The 16,700-nt window shown below is 48.8% G+C and overlaps 1 protein-coding gene across 1 annotated transcript in view; it reads right to left on the bottom strand.

Moving 5' to 3' along the window:
- Positions 1–4,255, bottom strand: part of Pou2f3 (POU class 2 homeobox 3) — an 84,810-nt gene extending 80,555 nt beyond the window's left edge. Inside the window, exon 1 of the mRNA XM_005069410.4 lies at positions 4,168–4,255. Within this exon, the coding sequence (XP_005069467.1) occupies positions 4,168–4,195 (28 nt within the window). The 5' untranslated portion in view covers positions 4,196–4,255. The remainder of the gene's footprint in view (positions 1–4,167) is intronic.
- Positions 4,256–16,700: the final 12,445 nt, after the last annotated feature.

The following is a 16,700-nucleotide window of genomic DNA, read 5'->3' on the forward strand; positions in this document are numbered from 1 at the left end:
TGCCCAGGCTAGCCTTGAACTCACTTTAGCTCGTTGAGAACTTGAACTTGTGGTCTTGCTGATTTAGCCTCCCAGGAGTAGCTAGGAATACATGCCCAAACCATGAGGATGAATTAAACAGGTAGCTGAGCTGAGCCTTATCTTGCTGCCCATCACCCAACTTCCTTCTAACACCCATTCCCTCCATCACTTTAAACCAAGAAGCCTTCTCACTTGTCCTTTAAAATAAACTTAAAACTTAGACCTAATTGTGTCTAAAAGTTATTTCTAAAGACTTCCAGTGCTCCTCATGCTGCCTAGTGATAGCTTGACTCTCCAGGCAGGGGGTGGGGCTTCTTTAGGGGCAGGCAGAGTGAGATAACCTGGAAACCTTCTCAACTTAGTCCCCAGCATGTTCAGATGCTAAGAACCTGTCCTAGTTGGGTAGGAGGCTGATGCTGATGGGTGGGACGAACCCTTGGGTCTCAGCCTAAAAATGGGCCAACACCGAAACTCCCTGAGACGCTGGCAGTAACCCTTCACCTGTCGGACAGCACTGCCGGGGGTGAGTGAGAGAGGTGTGGGGTGGGGCCAGCTAGGCTGTGTTCTTATCTTAGTCTGCCTGAGTCGGCTCTCTGCCACCCTCCCTTCCCTGAGGAGGCTCAGCTGTTGAGTGTAAGCGCCCAGATACCTCATGTAGACCCCAATTTGCCTCATCTAGCACTGCCATAGAGTGAAGACAGCCTGGCTTTCCTATGGCCTGGTCAAAAGTAATTCCTCCAGCAGATTTCTGGAGACAAAGCAGCCCAAGGCAGTGCTGTCTCCAGGCAGCAGGCTGCGAATCCTCCCGGGTACAGGCTATTCTGAGCAAATGGGAGCCATACCCCTCTCTCCTCTTGTCCCTGTTCCTGTCCTAGGAGGGGATTAGACCTGCATCTTGGTTCTTTCCTCAAACACTTGCTTTTGTGGGTCCCTCTGCAAGGGGACTTCCTGGGACCCTCCAGTGCCACTTCCCGGCCAGCCAAGGATCCAATTCTTCAGGTGTAGACACTTTTCTTCTCCCTCCCTCTGCCAGGTCTTTTAGCCCAAATGGCATTCCTGAGTTCCATCTAACACGGGTCTGGGATGCTCGGCCTCCCTCCCCCAGCTGACAGAAGACCTGCAAGGCCAGACACTGCTCTGGCTGACCACGCAACCTCCGTCCCTGCTTAGCTGACTGGCTCTTTAGGACTGAGTACAGGAAGCTCCTCTCTGTCTGAGAACTCCTGTGTAACTTGCTCAGTCTCCAGGCCCCACCGTGGAAAGTTCTGTAAGAACACAGAGCAGAGGCTGTGGCAAACCCAAGCCATCAGAGCAAGAACACAGAGCTGATTCAAGGGTCCACACAGTCGTGGAGCCCTCTGAATGGGGACCCAGGAGGAAATCTATGCCCAGGTTTGTGGACCGCTATCATCCTCCTTCCACACTGATGCTACTCCAGGACACCGCCCAGGAGCCATCCCTAAGGGCCTGGGGTTGGTTATTCTAGAGGCCGCATCAGTCTTCCAGGAACAGCAGAAGGTGGGATTACTATGGTGGGACTAGCATACACCAGGTTTCTAAAGTAAAGAGAACCCTAGGCTAAAAGACCCACGGGGTAAGGAGACTATGGTGACGCAATGCAAAGAAAGGAGGGATCCCTCCCTCCACACACACAGCTGAAATGCCCTACATTCTTGGCATTAATCCAAGAATTGGGGAAGCTGAGGCAGGAGGATTAATTTGAGCTTGAGATAAATCTGAGCTACATAGCAAGACTTTGTCTTTTTTTTTTTTTTTTTTTTTTTTTTTACGAGACAAAGTTTCTCTGTATAGTTTTGGAGGCTGTCAGTCCAGCCCGGCCTCGAACTCACAGAGATCCGCCTGCCTCTGTCTCCGGAGCGCTGGGATTAAAGGCGTGCGCCACCACCGCCCGGCAACTTTGTCTTAAATAACAACGAAGACCATAATCTGAGAAAGCAAGCACAGCACAGACAGTTCCAAAGCCAGAGACCCTTTGCTTATGCCACTGACCAGTGAGCACACGTCAGAGGGGCCAAGACATGAGTGACATGGAGGAAGACGAATGACCCCGGGGAGCTGGTGAAAGCCTGGCAGGGAGGCCTTCAAGACAACTGGAGAGGTGAACCAGGTGCCACACCGAAAGGCAGGCCATGCCCCCATCCTGAGGAAGGAAGCACCCCTCCTTGGGTCGGCACACTCTGCTCACAGCAGTGAAGAGCAGGGGAGCGGCATGGCAGCTTTGAGAGGCACCACCAGCATGGGTGAGGGTTTGGCCTTCTCGTCCTCTCTCTGCTCTCTACCGGGTCCACCCAGTTCCCAGGCTGCTACCCTGCCAGGATCCGGCTGTTCTCCCTCCTCCCACTTCCCAGGCAGAAGCCTCCAGTAGACAGGGAGGTGGAAACCCCCCAGGAAGTCCCTGATCTTGGTTCTAAAGAACTCCCCACTTTCTACTGAGCCACCTTTGGACGAGACTAATTCCCATGTGAACGCCGGCCTTCCTGATAGGAAATGAGGGACGACATGCTTACCAGAGGCCTTGTCCTCAGCTACTGTCAGCTGCACTGTAGTGCTTTGGATCTAAAAACTTTCCCCAGACACTGGATGACACCCAGTTGGATGGCTCCTTCAGCCTCACCTAGTCCTTTCCTGGCAAATCCTGGGGCACCAGCCACTGGGTGCCAACATCTCTCCGCCAGCCATCCTTGCACTTAGCCCTGCTGGGAAGGAGCCATAGTGGAACTAGGCATCATGGACCCCTTGGGCCCCCACTGAGACCTGTCTGCAGGAATGGTGTGGAGAAGACCTGTTTCCAGAAGGTGTTTTGCTCTGTGGGCTGGAGAGATGGCTCAGTGGTGAAGAGAGCTGGTTGCTCTTCTGAAGGACCTGGGTTCAATTCCCAGGAACCACACGGCAGCTCACAACTGTTTGTAGTTCCAGTTCTAGGGGGATCTGACACCCTGACACAGGCATGAAGGCAAGCAAATCACCAGTGCATATAAAATAGACTTTTAAAAAGATCTGCTTTCTTCTTTCCTCCTTCTCCTCCTCACCTCCCTGCTCTTCTAGAACAATTAACACAGTCTCTGCAGCAACCCTGAAGTCCTAAAGGACAATTCCTTGGTCCCTGCACTGTGTGTGAGAAGGTGCTAGCCTTTGAGTAGCTAAATCAGGTCCAGTTTTTTTCAGTTTGATTCTGTTCCTTATTCAACACCCCAGACATCTAACCAGGACATCAGCCCTCCCCACCTCAACCCACATCACCAAGCCCAACGCTTTAGCTTAGTAGCATCCTTAGCTCAGCTATGGATAGAAGGATCGGAGAGTGAAGAGTCGGTCCTAGTCTCTCTACACCCACCTCTCATTTGTCCATTCCTGGTCTTACCGTTTCCTGGACTCATAACCCCCAGGAAAGGAGGTCATGGGATATTGGGCTCAGATGTGCCTGTCACCATTCCCTCTGGGATACAGGCCCACTGTGCACTGAGCCATAGCATAGACATGCAGACACATCTGGAACACGTGTGCTTCAAGACTCATTAGGTTCCTTGGGGTTTGCTCCACCAATTCTCCCAACACACATGGGGGCCAGTCAGACACTCCTGACACAAACACATGCTTGCACAAGTCCTCATCAATGAAGGTTCCCGCGGCATGGCATCTGCCCCAGGTGTGCCTTTGGATTTGCTCCGCCCTAACCACTTCCCCTAGGCACCCCCCATGCCCACTTTGCCTGCATTTCACACAGGTGCCGGGACACCAAACACGCAGCATGTGGATACACGTATGCACTCCCAGGTCCACACCCAAGCTGAGTGAGTGAACCACCCATCCCCTGCAACCTCCCGGGACTCCAGCACTTCAGCACACCCAAGTCCCACGCACTGTCTAATTCCCCAGATCTTGGGGCTTCAGGAACTTCATGCCCCTCTTCGTAGTTCTCCAAGGTTTCATATTCCAAACTTGCCTCTTTTACCCCCCACACCTACCTATTCTCGCCCCGGAGGACCCGCTATCCACATCGCCCTCTTTCCTGGCCTCCGGGGGTTAGTCCCCCACAGCCCCTCACACGTTGCAATGGTGTCCTCGTCCTTGGTCCCTTCCCACGCGCAGTGACACCTGTCAGAGCTCATTCCCTCCGCCCCTCACCTGTGTGCATGGGCTCCAGGTTCACCATCCTGCCCCAGGCGGGGCCAAAGCCAGCGCCCCCCCAGGTCCCTCGCGGCTGCCCCAGCCTGGTCCCCGGGGAAGCCAGGGTCTCCTTCCTCCCGCCCTCTGCCGCCTCAGCTGCCGCCACTGCGGGAGCGGCTGCCACCTCAGTCGCGCGCTCCGCTGTTCCGGCTGGGGAAGCATCCGCGGCCAGGCTTAGCACACTCCCCAGGTGAGCACGCGGCGCGGGGCGGGGGCCTCGGCCACGCCCCCTGTGGCAGGGCCCCCGCGCTTGGCCCTGGGCCCATGCAAAACAGCGATTTGCATACATGGAGCTGGGGGCCCGGAGAGGGGTGTCGAGGTGCTGCTGTGCTGTCGGGGCGGTTCCGACCCTGAGGAACACCTGTCTGTTGAGACCCCGCCTGGCAGCCCCTCCCCATCACGCCCACAACACCTCGCACTCCTGGGGTAGTTTGCCCTTTTGGGGAACCCCAGGCTTCTGCCTGGTTGGGCTCAAGAAAAGTAAGCAGTGCTACGGAGAACCCGGAAGAGTTTGGAGAAGCCAAGAGATGCCTACAATCCTCGAGTGGTCTTACAATCAATCCTCCCTTCTAACCGTTTACCACCCCTGTGGCTTGGGTCACACTGTTCACCTCCCTGATCTCATTTAAGCATCTGCAGAACGGGGCCTGTGTTAATAACTGGCATCTAGCAGGGCTAATCAGGTGACCAAACCGGGCTGGTTCCCGGTGGCTTGCCCTTGTCAGCGTAAGATCTAGATTGCAGCAGCTTCTTCTCACCCTTTCCAGATAGACAGGACTGCCCCTTTTCCCCGCTGTTACCCACTCTCACCTCCAGCCCCACGCTATGAGAGAAGGATGTGGAGAATATTTGCCAGTGCTAACAGTTGTCCTTCCAGGGATCGGATGCGACTTATCCAGAGCCCGTAATTCCCCAGTGATTGAGCCTGGACTCCGATTCCAGGGCATTCTGCATTGGAAGAAGACTTCTTACCCTTTAGGTGTCAGTTAGTGTCAGGGAGCATCCAGCTAGCTCAGAAAGCCAAGTGCAGGCAGGAGGACAGAGCCGCACTTTCCGTTTTCTTTTCAGATAGGACCCCCATCATCCGTTTCCCAGGATGCCTCTGGGTTTTTCTGCCTCTAGGCCTTTTTTTATAAAATGTTCCTTCCTCCTGAGATGTCCATTCATGATACCCTGAGTTTACTGTGCTTGCACTCTTGACTGGGCACGGTGCTGAAAAACTTTAAAGGCATCTTTAATGCCATTATTATCATTATTAATTATTATTTTGAATTGCTGCAGGTTCAAAATCAAGATGTTTCCACATGTAAAGCAAGCTCTGAGGAGCTGTATTCCCAGCCCGTTCCTGTTCTGAGTCATCCTCCCGAGCTTAAATGTAGATTAAGCCCTGTAAGTAGTACCATGATTTCTTTTTTATTTCTTTTTCTTTTCCTTTTTTTAATCCCCCCCCCCCCACTTTGGCTTTTAGAGACAGGGTTTCTCTGTGTAGCCCTGGCTGTCCTGGAACTCACTGGCCTTGAACTTAAGAGATCCACCTGCCTCTGCCTCCCGGGTGCTGGGATTAGAGTTGTGTGTGCCACCACACCCTGAAGTACTATGATTTCTATTTCACAGATGGGAACACTGAGGCTTAGGGAGTTTAACTTGCCATGTTACATAGCCCATAAACACCAAGAACAGAAACTGTTCTGAAGCAGTGCTCTGCTTTTCTCTAGCAAATGACTCAAGTGCGCCCTCTTTTTGAAGTTGGAAGTGGTCTGGTGCTGGGGAAATGGAGATGCTCTCCCCTCTATTTTTACCCTCTGCACCTGAGACTGAGCTTTGAGAATCCTGCATGCAAAGTGCTGGACAATGATTAGAACTGTTGCAGCCCGTGTGGAGGGGGGTGGTGTGGGCCCTGCTTAGCTCACTTCTTGGATTTTTGTTTTTGTTTACTGACTGGAGGCTTCGTTCTGTCGCCTTCAGGTCCTGGAACGATGTTGGGCACACGAGACATGAGAAGTGCCAAGTAAAGGAGTAGGGAGGGCATAAGTGAGTCTTCAGGGCTGGGCAAACTGCCTGTCTGAGTCAAACCCACCTGGCAAGAAGGAAGGGACTTTCTTTTTGTTCTTTCTGATCTTGGAAAGAGATTAGCAAGGACTTTTGGAGTCCAAGTGATCCTGGAAGTCTCACTCAGGACATTCCCAGCCTGTCCCTTCCTTCCCTGCACCCCATCCCTTCCTTGTTTGGCATCTTCCCTGTGCCTAAAGTTTAATCTACAACTGCACTCACCTGCCATCCCAGAGAAATGCCTGCTCCAGTCTCTAGGGAGTCCCATATCTCTATTTGCATATATTTGCATGGTCCTGTGCGCTCAGGGTCTGGTTCACCACTTCATCTAGGACCTGTTACAGTTTTCCCCACATGGAATCTCGTTGTTTTTTTCTCTGTGCTTTAGTATTCTAGAAGCCAGAGAAGTTTATATCTATGGATGTCCAATAGCTACCTAGGATTCTGATATCGGTGTGTGTGTGTGTGTGTGTGTGTGTGTAGTGTGTGTGTGTGTGTGTGTGTGTGAGTGTGTGTAATGTATGGAGCAAAAAGGAGAGCTAGACCATCCTATTCTCTCCTAGTGATCTTGTTTGATAATTGTTTCAGTTAGATGGAGCGAATTGAGACCCCACCCCCACCCATTCCCCACACAGCTGCTAGAAACCTGCTTTGAGCTTTGGCCTGGTGAGCAACATTCCCCGAGGCTTAATCCTCCTGCCTCTATTAGCAAGAGAGAAACCACCGAGAAGAGGCTGAGATAGGAGGCTGCCTGGAGGTTAAAGTGGGCAGAGGAAAGAAAGGGAGAAAGAAGGAAGGGCCGGAAATTTCAATGCCTTTGGACATCAAAAGAGTTATATGCAAATGAATGTAAATATAATGCAAATTGCCTCTCCCTCCCTCTCCCCTCTCTTTAGACCTAGAGGATCCTTTCAGAGTGTAGCCCAAGTTGGACGTCTTGGTGGTGGAATGGTGATCTCTCTGACCCCTCCCTGAGTCCTTGTGGTGTGACATCTGTCCCCTCCTTGCTTGCAGCAGAAGCTCCCCCAGGCTCCGTTTCTACTTGATTGGTTTCTCTTGCTTCAAGGCCAAAGGCTGGGGTCTGGCTTCCCTTCCCAACACTTGAGCTGGAAGTGTGAGACTCCTGAAAGGGTGGGGGTGGGGGCTGAGGGTGGCTGCCCCCAGCCTTGTTTTCTCCCTAGAGGGAAAAGTAGCCTTCTTGGCAGCTGGCCTGCTGAGCACTCCTGCTTCCTGTCTTGTCAACTGGATTGAGTTGTCAGCACTGGGAGAAGGGTGGAGAGCAAGGCATCCTGGAAGGCCACCAAGCTGCAAGTCCCTTCTAGCTCTTTCCTTCTGCCAGATGAGCTGCAGGGCCCTTAGCATGGGGCTGTGGACTGGGGTCTCTCTCTCTCTCTCTCTCTCTCTCTCTCTCTCTCTCTCTCTCTCTCTCTCTCTCTCTCTCTCTCTCCCCACCCCCCTCATCTGTCTGTCTGTCTTAAGTTCTCCAAAGCCAGCCCCACCTCAAAGAAAAACAGAAGGAAGGAAGGTAGAGGCCAGGAAGACTTCCAAGTCTGTTTTGAATAACACCGCTGAGTAAATCTGATGGCACCATTGCCAAGAGGCATATTGCAGACAGACAGAGGGGGACAGTGCCAAGGTGACAAAGTGAGAGATGTCTTGGGAACCAGGATCAAAGCAGCTGCATCCAGGGAATGAACAGAAAAGACACGGAACACACAGGGCTATGCTCTGCCCTGATGTCTTCAAAGCTGACTTACCTGCGCCCCTCTCTCAGCCTCCCTCCGCAGCCTCCTGCCAGCATCTAGCCCTCCCCCATGTCATCACGGAAATTCATAGCTCATTTTGCTCTTGAAGGTTTAGAATAATAGATAAAATGCCTTTAATGTAAAAAATAGAGGCGTAACAACGTTTTCCCCCAATCAGCTTTGGTCTTGAGCCCTGGACCTGAACTCTAACCACACCTCCCTCCTGCCGCCTGGTTCAGCCACTCCTTTCTTGGCTCTTGAAGACCAGGTGATAATCCAGGACACCTGCATTCTCAGAGCAAGTCTAGGCCCAGCGCGCCCTCTTGTGGAAGTTGGGAGTGTAACCTCTGCCCATAAAATTCCAGAAAAGGACCCCTCTGTGGCTAGGGCAACCACAACTCAGGACTCCAGTTCCAAACAAGCAGAGATATTGATGTGTGGCCTTCAAGTCCTCGACCCCCATCAAGACTTCACTGTAGATCCCAGATTGATCTAAACAGTGACAGGAGCTTTGGCCTTTGGGGGATGTCCCTCCCGAACTGTCCTCTAAAGCTAGCACACACTGTGGCTACCCTGAGCCCACTCACAGAGGAGTTAGAGGCCAGTCACGCATCCATAGCCACATGGAGCACCCACCAGAGCCACATACTAGCCCAGTAACTAGAGATGTCACAGGTTTTGGCCTCCTCTGCAAGCTCCCAGTCTCTTGAAGCTTAGGGATCATGACAGATGAGTCCTTCAACCTGTGGGAGAGACCCTAACAGGAAAGTATAAATTTGTCATGAGGGTCCACTGGGGAGGGGTGGGCCCTGCTGGGATCTGGGAGTAGACCTCAAGAAGGGCTTCTCAGAGGAAGGGACTCTAAGCTGAGACTGGTGAGCCCAGGAATAGACAGAGAAGGCCGGGACAGCGGATGGAAGGTAGGGGGAGCACAACCAAGTGCAGGGGATGGGAAGGCTTGGGGTGGGGTGATGGCCGCCCTGCTGGAGTACAGTCAATCAGCCCTCCCTAGGCAGAGGCGAGGGGGCCTGGCTTCAGCGATGCCTGCAGCTGACTGCAGCCTAGCCTGAGCCCTCCTAGGTTAGGAACTTGTGGGGAGGACAGTGCTGGTAAGAAGTCTGTCCTGTAATCCCAGTACCTGCGAATCTAAGGCAGGAGGATTGCTTCGAATTCGAAGCCAGCCTGGGCTACATAGTAAGTTCTAGTTCAACTTTGGCTACAGGGCAAGATTCTATAAGATAACAGAATGGCAGTGTGTGACTTTACTCCTAGCACTCAAGATCTTTGTGAGTTTGAGGCCAACCTGGTCTATACAGAGCTTTCCAAGACAGCCAGGAATACATTGAGAGAAGCTGTCTCAAATAAATAAATAGTAAAAATAGCAAAGATGCACTTGCTGATGCAGCAGGAGAAACAGGGCTGGGCTGCAAAGACCAATCCGTGTTTACTGTGCTTTCAGTTTTTCTTTTAGGAGCGGAAAGAGTTAAATGGTTCCAGAACTGAAAGGTAATAGGTAGGGTAGAGAAGTGAAGGGAAAAGAGAAGGGAAAATCTGGCCACACGGGGAAACTACTGAGGAATCAGGGAGGGGCCGGGGGGCTTCTATTTCCTATAAGAAGAAGGGAAAGGAGGCAGGAGCAGACTGTCTCTGTCTCTCTATCTCTCCCTGTTTTTCAAGCAGAAGCCAGAGCCAAGCAGGGAAACCATCAGCCCATAAGACAAAACCACTACTCCTGAAGATCAAAGGTCAGCCTTGCTCAGCCGAGCCTGGGTTCTGAGGTGAATTGTGATCCACTACATAGCCGGTCCCTTTTCAAATGGATGCTCATAAGGCCTGGTACAGAAGGCCTCCATGGAGTCCCTGCTGTGTGACCCTGTGTTTCCACCCACTCTGTCCTCTTCCCTTCCATGGCCATCCTCCAGGGTCCCCAGATGGGACTATGGTGATTATCAGCAGGAAGCAGAACCAACTGGGTTGCCCTTTTGTGACACTGTCTTATTTACAGGGTGCCAGTAGGTCTAAAGGGACCTGGACTAGAGGGAAGCAGGTGGCTGGTGGGCCAAGGCTGAAGAAGCAATGGAGAGAAAGGCTGTCCTAGGAATCCCAGGGTCTGAGAAGCATGGATAACGTCATATGTGGGACACTGCTGCAGTGAGAAGCTGGGGCTATGTGCCCTGACTCTAAACTTGTCCTGCCCCTACTGGCCATGGACACTTACACTGGCTGAGGTCAAAGGATGAAGAGAGCAGATGCTATGCACCCAGGGGCCAGCCTCCTGGGGCTGTCAAGGCACAAGGATGGTGGAGGGAACACTCCCCTCAGTTGATTCCTGGCTACTTGTGCTGTTGAGAATAAACCCTAAATGCTGTTTCTTGGTGATTACTCCACAGTTGCTTCATGGTAACACCAAGAGATGACAGGTATGGTAGTTTGAAGGGAAATGGACCCCATAGGCACATAGGGAGTGGCACTATCAGGAGCCGGGTCCTTGTTGGAGTAGGTGTGGCCTTGTTGGAGGAAGTGTGTCTCTAGGGGTGGGCTTTGAGATTTCAGAAACCTTAGCCAGGCCCAGTGTCTCATTCTCTTCCTGCTGCCTACCAATCCGAATATAGAACTCTCAGCTATCTCTCTAGCGCCACGTCTTCCTGCCTCCCCCCATGCTCTCTGTCATGATGATGATGATGATGATGATGGACCAAACCTCTGAACTGTAAGCCAGTCCCAATGAAATGTTCCCTCATAAGAGTTGCCAGGATCATGGCATCTATTTATAGCAATAGAAACCCTAAATAAGCCAAATGGTAGTAGTGCACATCTTTAATCCCAGCACTCAGGAGGCAGAGGCAGGGGAATATCTGAGTTTGAGGCCATCCTGGTCTACAGTGAGTTCCAGGACATTCAGAGCTACACAGAGAAACTTTGTCTTGTAAAAACTAAAACTAAGAAAGAAAGAAAGAAAGAAAGGATGGAAGAAAGGAAGGAAGGAAGGAAGACAGAAAACCTATCTAAGAGCAGCTGTCTTAGTTGGGGTTTCAATTGCTATGAAGAGACACCATGACCACTGCAACTCTTATAAAGGAAAACATTTAATTGGGGAGGTTCACTTACAATTCAGAGATTTAGTTCATTATCATCATGACAGGAAGGAAGCATGGCAGCATGTAGGCATGCATGGTTCTGGAGAAGGAGTTGAAAGTTCTTACATCTTGACTCACTGGCAACAGGAGTGGTCTAAGACACTGAGCATGACTTGAGCACATAATGAGACCTCAAACGTGCTCCCCTACATTGACACACTTCCTCCACAAGGCCACAACCCCTAATAGTGCTACTCCCTGTGAGCTTTCGGGGGGCCATTTACATTCAAACTACCACAGCAGGCAAGGTGGGATTTGGCTGGGTTCTAGATCCCAGCTGTGTGGTCAAACATCAGAGCAGGAGTTGCCTTCATGATATTTTGTAGATTCATCCTTATTAAGGAAATTATTCTTAAGGTGGGAGCAGGCCTCACCCAATTCAGGGAAGGCCTAAGAGTGAGACTGTTCGTTTCCTGAGGAAGGGAGACAATGTGAAGATCTTGGCTGAGCAGGGTGCTCTGACCACCTTGCTCTTTGCAGACTCTCCTCTGCAGCATCACCACCCAGCCAGGATTTACAGACTTGCTAATTCCTTCAAATGAGTCTCTCTTTCTCTTCTGCCCCTCTGGAGAGCCCTGGCAAGCAGCCCAGGAATGTGGGGGAAATTGGAGCACCCAGGAGTGATCAGTGAGAAGCTACATTGGAGCATCTACTACAATTCACTCCCCTATGACCTAATACTTCTTTACCGCTGGCCCTTTCGATCTCTGCCTGGCTTGTTGGAACAACCTCAGGTGAGGTGCAGCTTAGGAGTCTCCAAATAAGGAAAGGAGAGAGAGAGAGAGAGAGAGAGAGAGAGAGAGAGAGAGAGAGAGAGAGAGAGAGAGAGAGAGAGAGAGAGAGAGAGAGTGTGTGTGTGTGTGTGTGTGTGCGCGCGCGCGCGCGTGCACATGCAAGTGCTTGTGCGTAGATAGATGGGTACTGGAGGAGATTTAGTTCATTATCATCATGACAGGAAATTCAGGCTTCTGGTCTTCCTGGAACCTTCTCAGGTCAGTGAAGGGGACCAGTCAGGATCCTGCTCTGCCATCTCTAATCCCAGTGTCACTTGTGTCCCTCTTCCCCAATTTGTTCAGTGACTACTGCCACAGGGAACTGGTCCCACACTTTAGATTCCTCCTCCCTTAAAACCCGGGCCCTCTTTTATAGGTAAGCCATGTTTTTTTTTCTTGTTAGTTTATTTTTAATTCATTTTTAATTTTTAAAAAATATTTTATTTATTTATTGTGTATACAGTCTTCTGCCTGCATGCCAGCAGAGGGCACCAGATCTCATTCAAGGTGGTTGTGAGCCACTATGTGGGTGCCGGAAATTGAACTCAGGGCCTCTGGAAGAACAGTCAGTGCTCTTAACCGCTGAGCCATCTCTCCAGCCCTCATTTTTAATTTTTATATGTGTTAGTATTTGGCCTGAGTGTATGTCTGAATGAGGGAGTCAGATCATTTGGAGTTGCAGACAGTTGTGAGTTGTCATGTGGATGCTGCGAATTAAACCCAGGTCCTTTGAAAGAGCAGCCAGTGCTCTTAACCACTGAGCCATCTCTCCAGCCCCAGGAGCTAGGTTCCTGAAGGTTCAAGTTGGCCAGTCAGATAAACCCCATTGTCTTAGTCACTGTTCTTTTGCTTTGAAAAGTCACCATGACCACAGCAACTCTTTGTGTGTGTGATTTTTTTTACCTTGTTTTTATTGAACTATACATTTTCCCCCATGTCCCTTCCCTCCTCCCCTTTCCCTTTCCACCCTCCCCCATGTCCCCTGCACTCCCAATTTACTCAGGAGATCTGTCTTTTTCCCATTCCTAGGCAGATCCGTGTATATCTCTCTTAGGGTCCTCTTTGTTGCCTAGGTTCTCTGGGGTTGTGACCTGTAGGCTGGTTGTCTTTTGCTTTATGTCTAATATCCACTTTTTTTTTTTTTTAGGTTAGAAACAATCTTGTTTCACATGTCAATCCCAGCTCCCTCTCCTTCCCCTCCTTCCCCGCCCTCCCCAATAATATGCACTTAAGAGTGAGAACATATTATATTTGTCTTTCTGGGTTTGGGTTACCTCACTCAGGATGTTTTTTTCTAATTCTGTCCATTTGCCTGCAAATTTCAAGATGTCATTGTTTTTTATGGATGAGTACTCCATTAGTAAATGTATCGCAGTTTTCTCTATCCATTTTTCAGTTGAGGGACATCTAGGTTGCTTCCAGTTTCTGGCTATTACAAATAATGCTGCTATGAACATAATTGAGCAAATGTCCTTGTGATATGATTGAGCATCCTTTGGGTATATGCCCAAAAGTGATATTGCTGGGTCTTGTGGTAGATTAATTCCCATTTTCCTGAGAAACCACCATACTGAATTCCAAAGCAGCTACACAAGTTTGCACTCCCACCAGCAGTGGAGGAGTGTTCCCCTTACTCCACATCCTCTCCAGCATAAGCTGTCATCAAAGTTTTTGATATTAGTCATCTGAGATGAGTCATCTGATATAAGATGTTATCTCGGAGTTGTTTTGATCTGCATTTCTCTGATGGCTGAGGATGTTGAGCATTTCCTTAAGTGTTTTTTTAGCCATTTGAGATTCCTCTGTTGATAGTTCTTTGTTTAGATCTGTCCTTCATTTTAAATTGGATTATTTGGTCTTTTAATGTCTAGCTTCTTGAGTTCTTTGCATATTTTGGAGATCAGCCCTCTGTCAGATGTAGGCTTGGTAAAGATCTTTTCCCATTCTGTAGTCTACTGTTTTGTCTTGTTGACTACAGCATTTGCCGTACAGAAGCTTCTCAGTTTCAGGAGATCCCATTTACTCATTGTTGCTCTCAGTATCTGTGCTACTGGTGTTATATTTAAGAAGTGATCTCCTGTGCCAATGTGTTAGAGACTACTTCCCACTTCCTCTTCTATGAAGTTCAGTGTGCTTGGTTTTATGTTGAGGTCTTTGATCCATTTGGACTGATATGGATCTATTTGCATTCTTCTACATGTCAACATCCATTTATGTCAGCACCGTTTGTTGAACATGCTTTCTTTTCTCCATTTTATAGTTTTAGCTTCTTTGTCAAAAATCAGGTGTTGATATTGGGGTCTTCAATTCAATTCGATTGGTCCCCCTGTCTGTTTTTATGCCAATACCAAGCTTTTTTGTTGTTGTTGTTGTTGTTTTTTTTCTGAGACAGGGTTCTCTGTGGCTTTGGATCTGTCCTGGAACTCACTCTGTAGACCAGACTGGCCTCGAACTCACAGAGATCCACCTGCCTCTGCCCTCCAAGTCCTGGATTAAAGGTGAGCCACACCACAACCTGGCTCAGTTTGCCAGTATTTTATTGAGTATTTCTGCATCAATGTTCACCAGGGAGATTGGTGTGTAATCCTTTCCTTCTTTCTTTCTTTCTTTCTTTCTTTCTTTCTTTCTTTCTTTCTTTCTTTCTTTCTTTCTTCCCTCCTTCCTTCCTTTCTTTCTTCCTTTCTTTTGTTTTTGGTTGTTTCTTCTCAATTCTTAAAAATTTAAATTAGAAACAAGCTTGCTTCACATGTCCATCCCAGCTCTCTCTCCCTTCCCTCCTCCCCCACCCCCCACTGTAATTCTCTTTCTTAGTTGCAGCTTTGTGTGGTTTGGGAATCAGTGTATCTGTAGCCTCTTTTTTTTTTTTTTTTGTTTTTTTTTTTTGTTTTTCGAGACAGGGTTTCTCTGTGGCTTTGGAGGCTGTCCTGGAACTAGCTCTTGTAGACCAGGCTGGCCTCGAACTCACAGAGATCCGCCTGCCTCTGCCTATCTGTAGCCTCTTAAGAAGAGTCTGGCAATGTTCCTTCTGTTTCTAATGTGTGGAAGAATTTGAGAAGTATTGGCATTAGTTCTTCTTTGAAATTCTGGTAGAATTCTGCTCTGAAACCATCATCTCTGAGTTGTTTTTTGTTGGGAGACTTTTGATAACTATTTCTATTTCCATAGGAGTAATTGGTCTATTTAGTTTGTTTATCTGATCTTGATTTAATTTTGGTGTCCCGGAAATTGTCCATTTCCTTTAAATTTTCCAGTTTAGTGGAGTACACTTTTTTGAAGTATGACCTGATGATTCTCTGGATTTCTTCAGTGTCTGTTGTTATGTCCCCCTTTTCATTTTTGATTTTGTTAATTTGGATATTCTCTCTCTGCCTTTTGGTTAGTTCGGATAAGAGTTTGCCTATCTTGATTTTTTTTTTTCAAAGAACCAATGCTTACTGATTTTGTTTTGTTTTGTTTTTTGAGACAGGGTTTCTCTGTAGGTTTGGAGACTGTCCTGGAATTCTTTGAAGACCAGGCTGGCCTCAAACTCACAGAGATCCTGCCTGCCTCTGCCTCCCGAGTGTTTTTCTGTTTGTATTTTATTGATTTCAACCCTCAATTTGATTATTTCTAGCCATCTACTCCACCTGGGTAAGTTTGCTTCTTTTTGTTCTAAAATTTCAGTTGTTCTGTTAGTTCGTTAGTGTGGGATTTAGTGCTATGGATTTTCCTTTTAGTACTGCTTTCATTGTGTCCCATAAATTTACGTATGTTGTGCAGTCATTTTTTATTGAATTTTAGGAAGTCTCTAATTTCTTTTTTATTTCTCCCTTGACACATTGGTGATTCAGTTTCCATGAGTTTGTGGGTTTTCTGCAATTAGTGTTGTTGAATTCTAACTTTAAGTCATGGTGATCTCAGAAGATACAGAGAGTTATTCCATTAAAAAAAATATCTGTTGATATTTGTTTTGTTACCAAGTATGTGGTCAGTTTTAGAGAAGGTTTCATGAGGTGCTGAGAAGAAGGTATATTCTTTTGTGTTTGGGTGGAATGTTCTATAGATGTCTGTTAAGCTCATCTGAGTCATAACTTCTGCTATTTCCTTTATTTCTGTGTTAAGTTTCTGTTTGTTAAACCTGTCCAGTGGTGAAAATGGAGTGTTGAAGTCTCCCACTATTAATGTGTGGGGTTTTATGTGTGATTTAGGTTTTAGTAATGTTTCTGGATGTTTTGAAGTCTGTAGGAAGAATGAAGGAAGTAAGGGACTCCACTGGAAAAGGGTAAGCCTTCTCCAAGTATCCCTCCTCTACCCAAACCAGAGACTGGGGATCATAGCTGAGGCCTCAATCAGACAAGAGGGAGAAAGAGAAAAGGGTGATGCACCCCAGTCCTTGTCTACTGGCAAGATAGCAGTGGGCCCTTAAAGACGGACTTAGAGTGAAGGCAGTTACCTGAGAAGTCTGTCTCCCACAGACGCTGCCCTTGACCTGGCTCTCAGCAGATGCTCGCTCTGGCCCAGACGCTCCCTCTGTCCTACATGCAGTGTGTTCTGGAGGCACTGGGTAGATGGGACTGCCTGAACCCTGCTTCCTTCCCCTAGGCCTCTGAAGGAGGCTTTGAACCTGTCTCCTCTCTCCTGAGAGCTGGGTCCTCTGTAGAACCAGAGACTTTATTACCCACAAACCCCTGCTGCCTTCACCTCACTAAAATGTCACTGTCCGGGAGCCTCATCTCACACCCACCTCTTCTCTAAATTCTTCCCAAATAAGTCCAGCAGCCTGCAATCCGCTATGCAGTACGATGTTT

Source organism: Mesocricetus auratus, unplaced genomic scaffold (genome assembly GCF_017639785.1).
Source record: "Mesocricetus auratus isolate SY011 unplaced genomic scaffold, BCM_Maur_2.0 Super-Scaffold_100022, whole genome shotgun sequence".
Taxonomy (NCBI): Eukaryota; Metazoa; Chordata; class Mammalia; order Rodentia; family Cricetidae; genus Mesocricetus; species Mesocricetus auratus.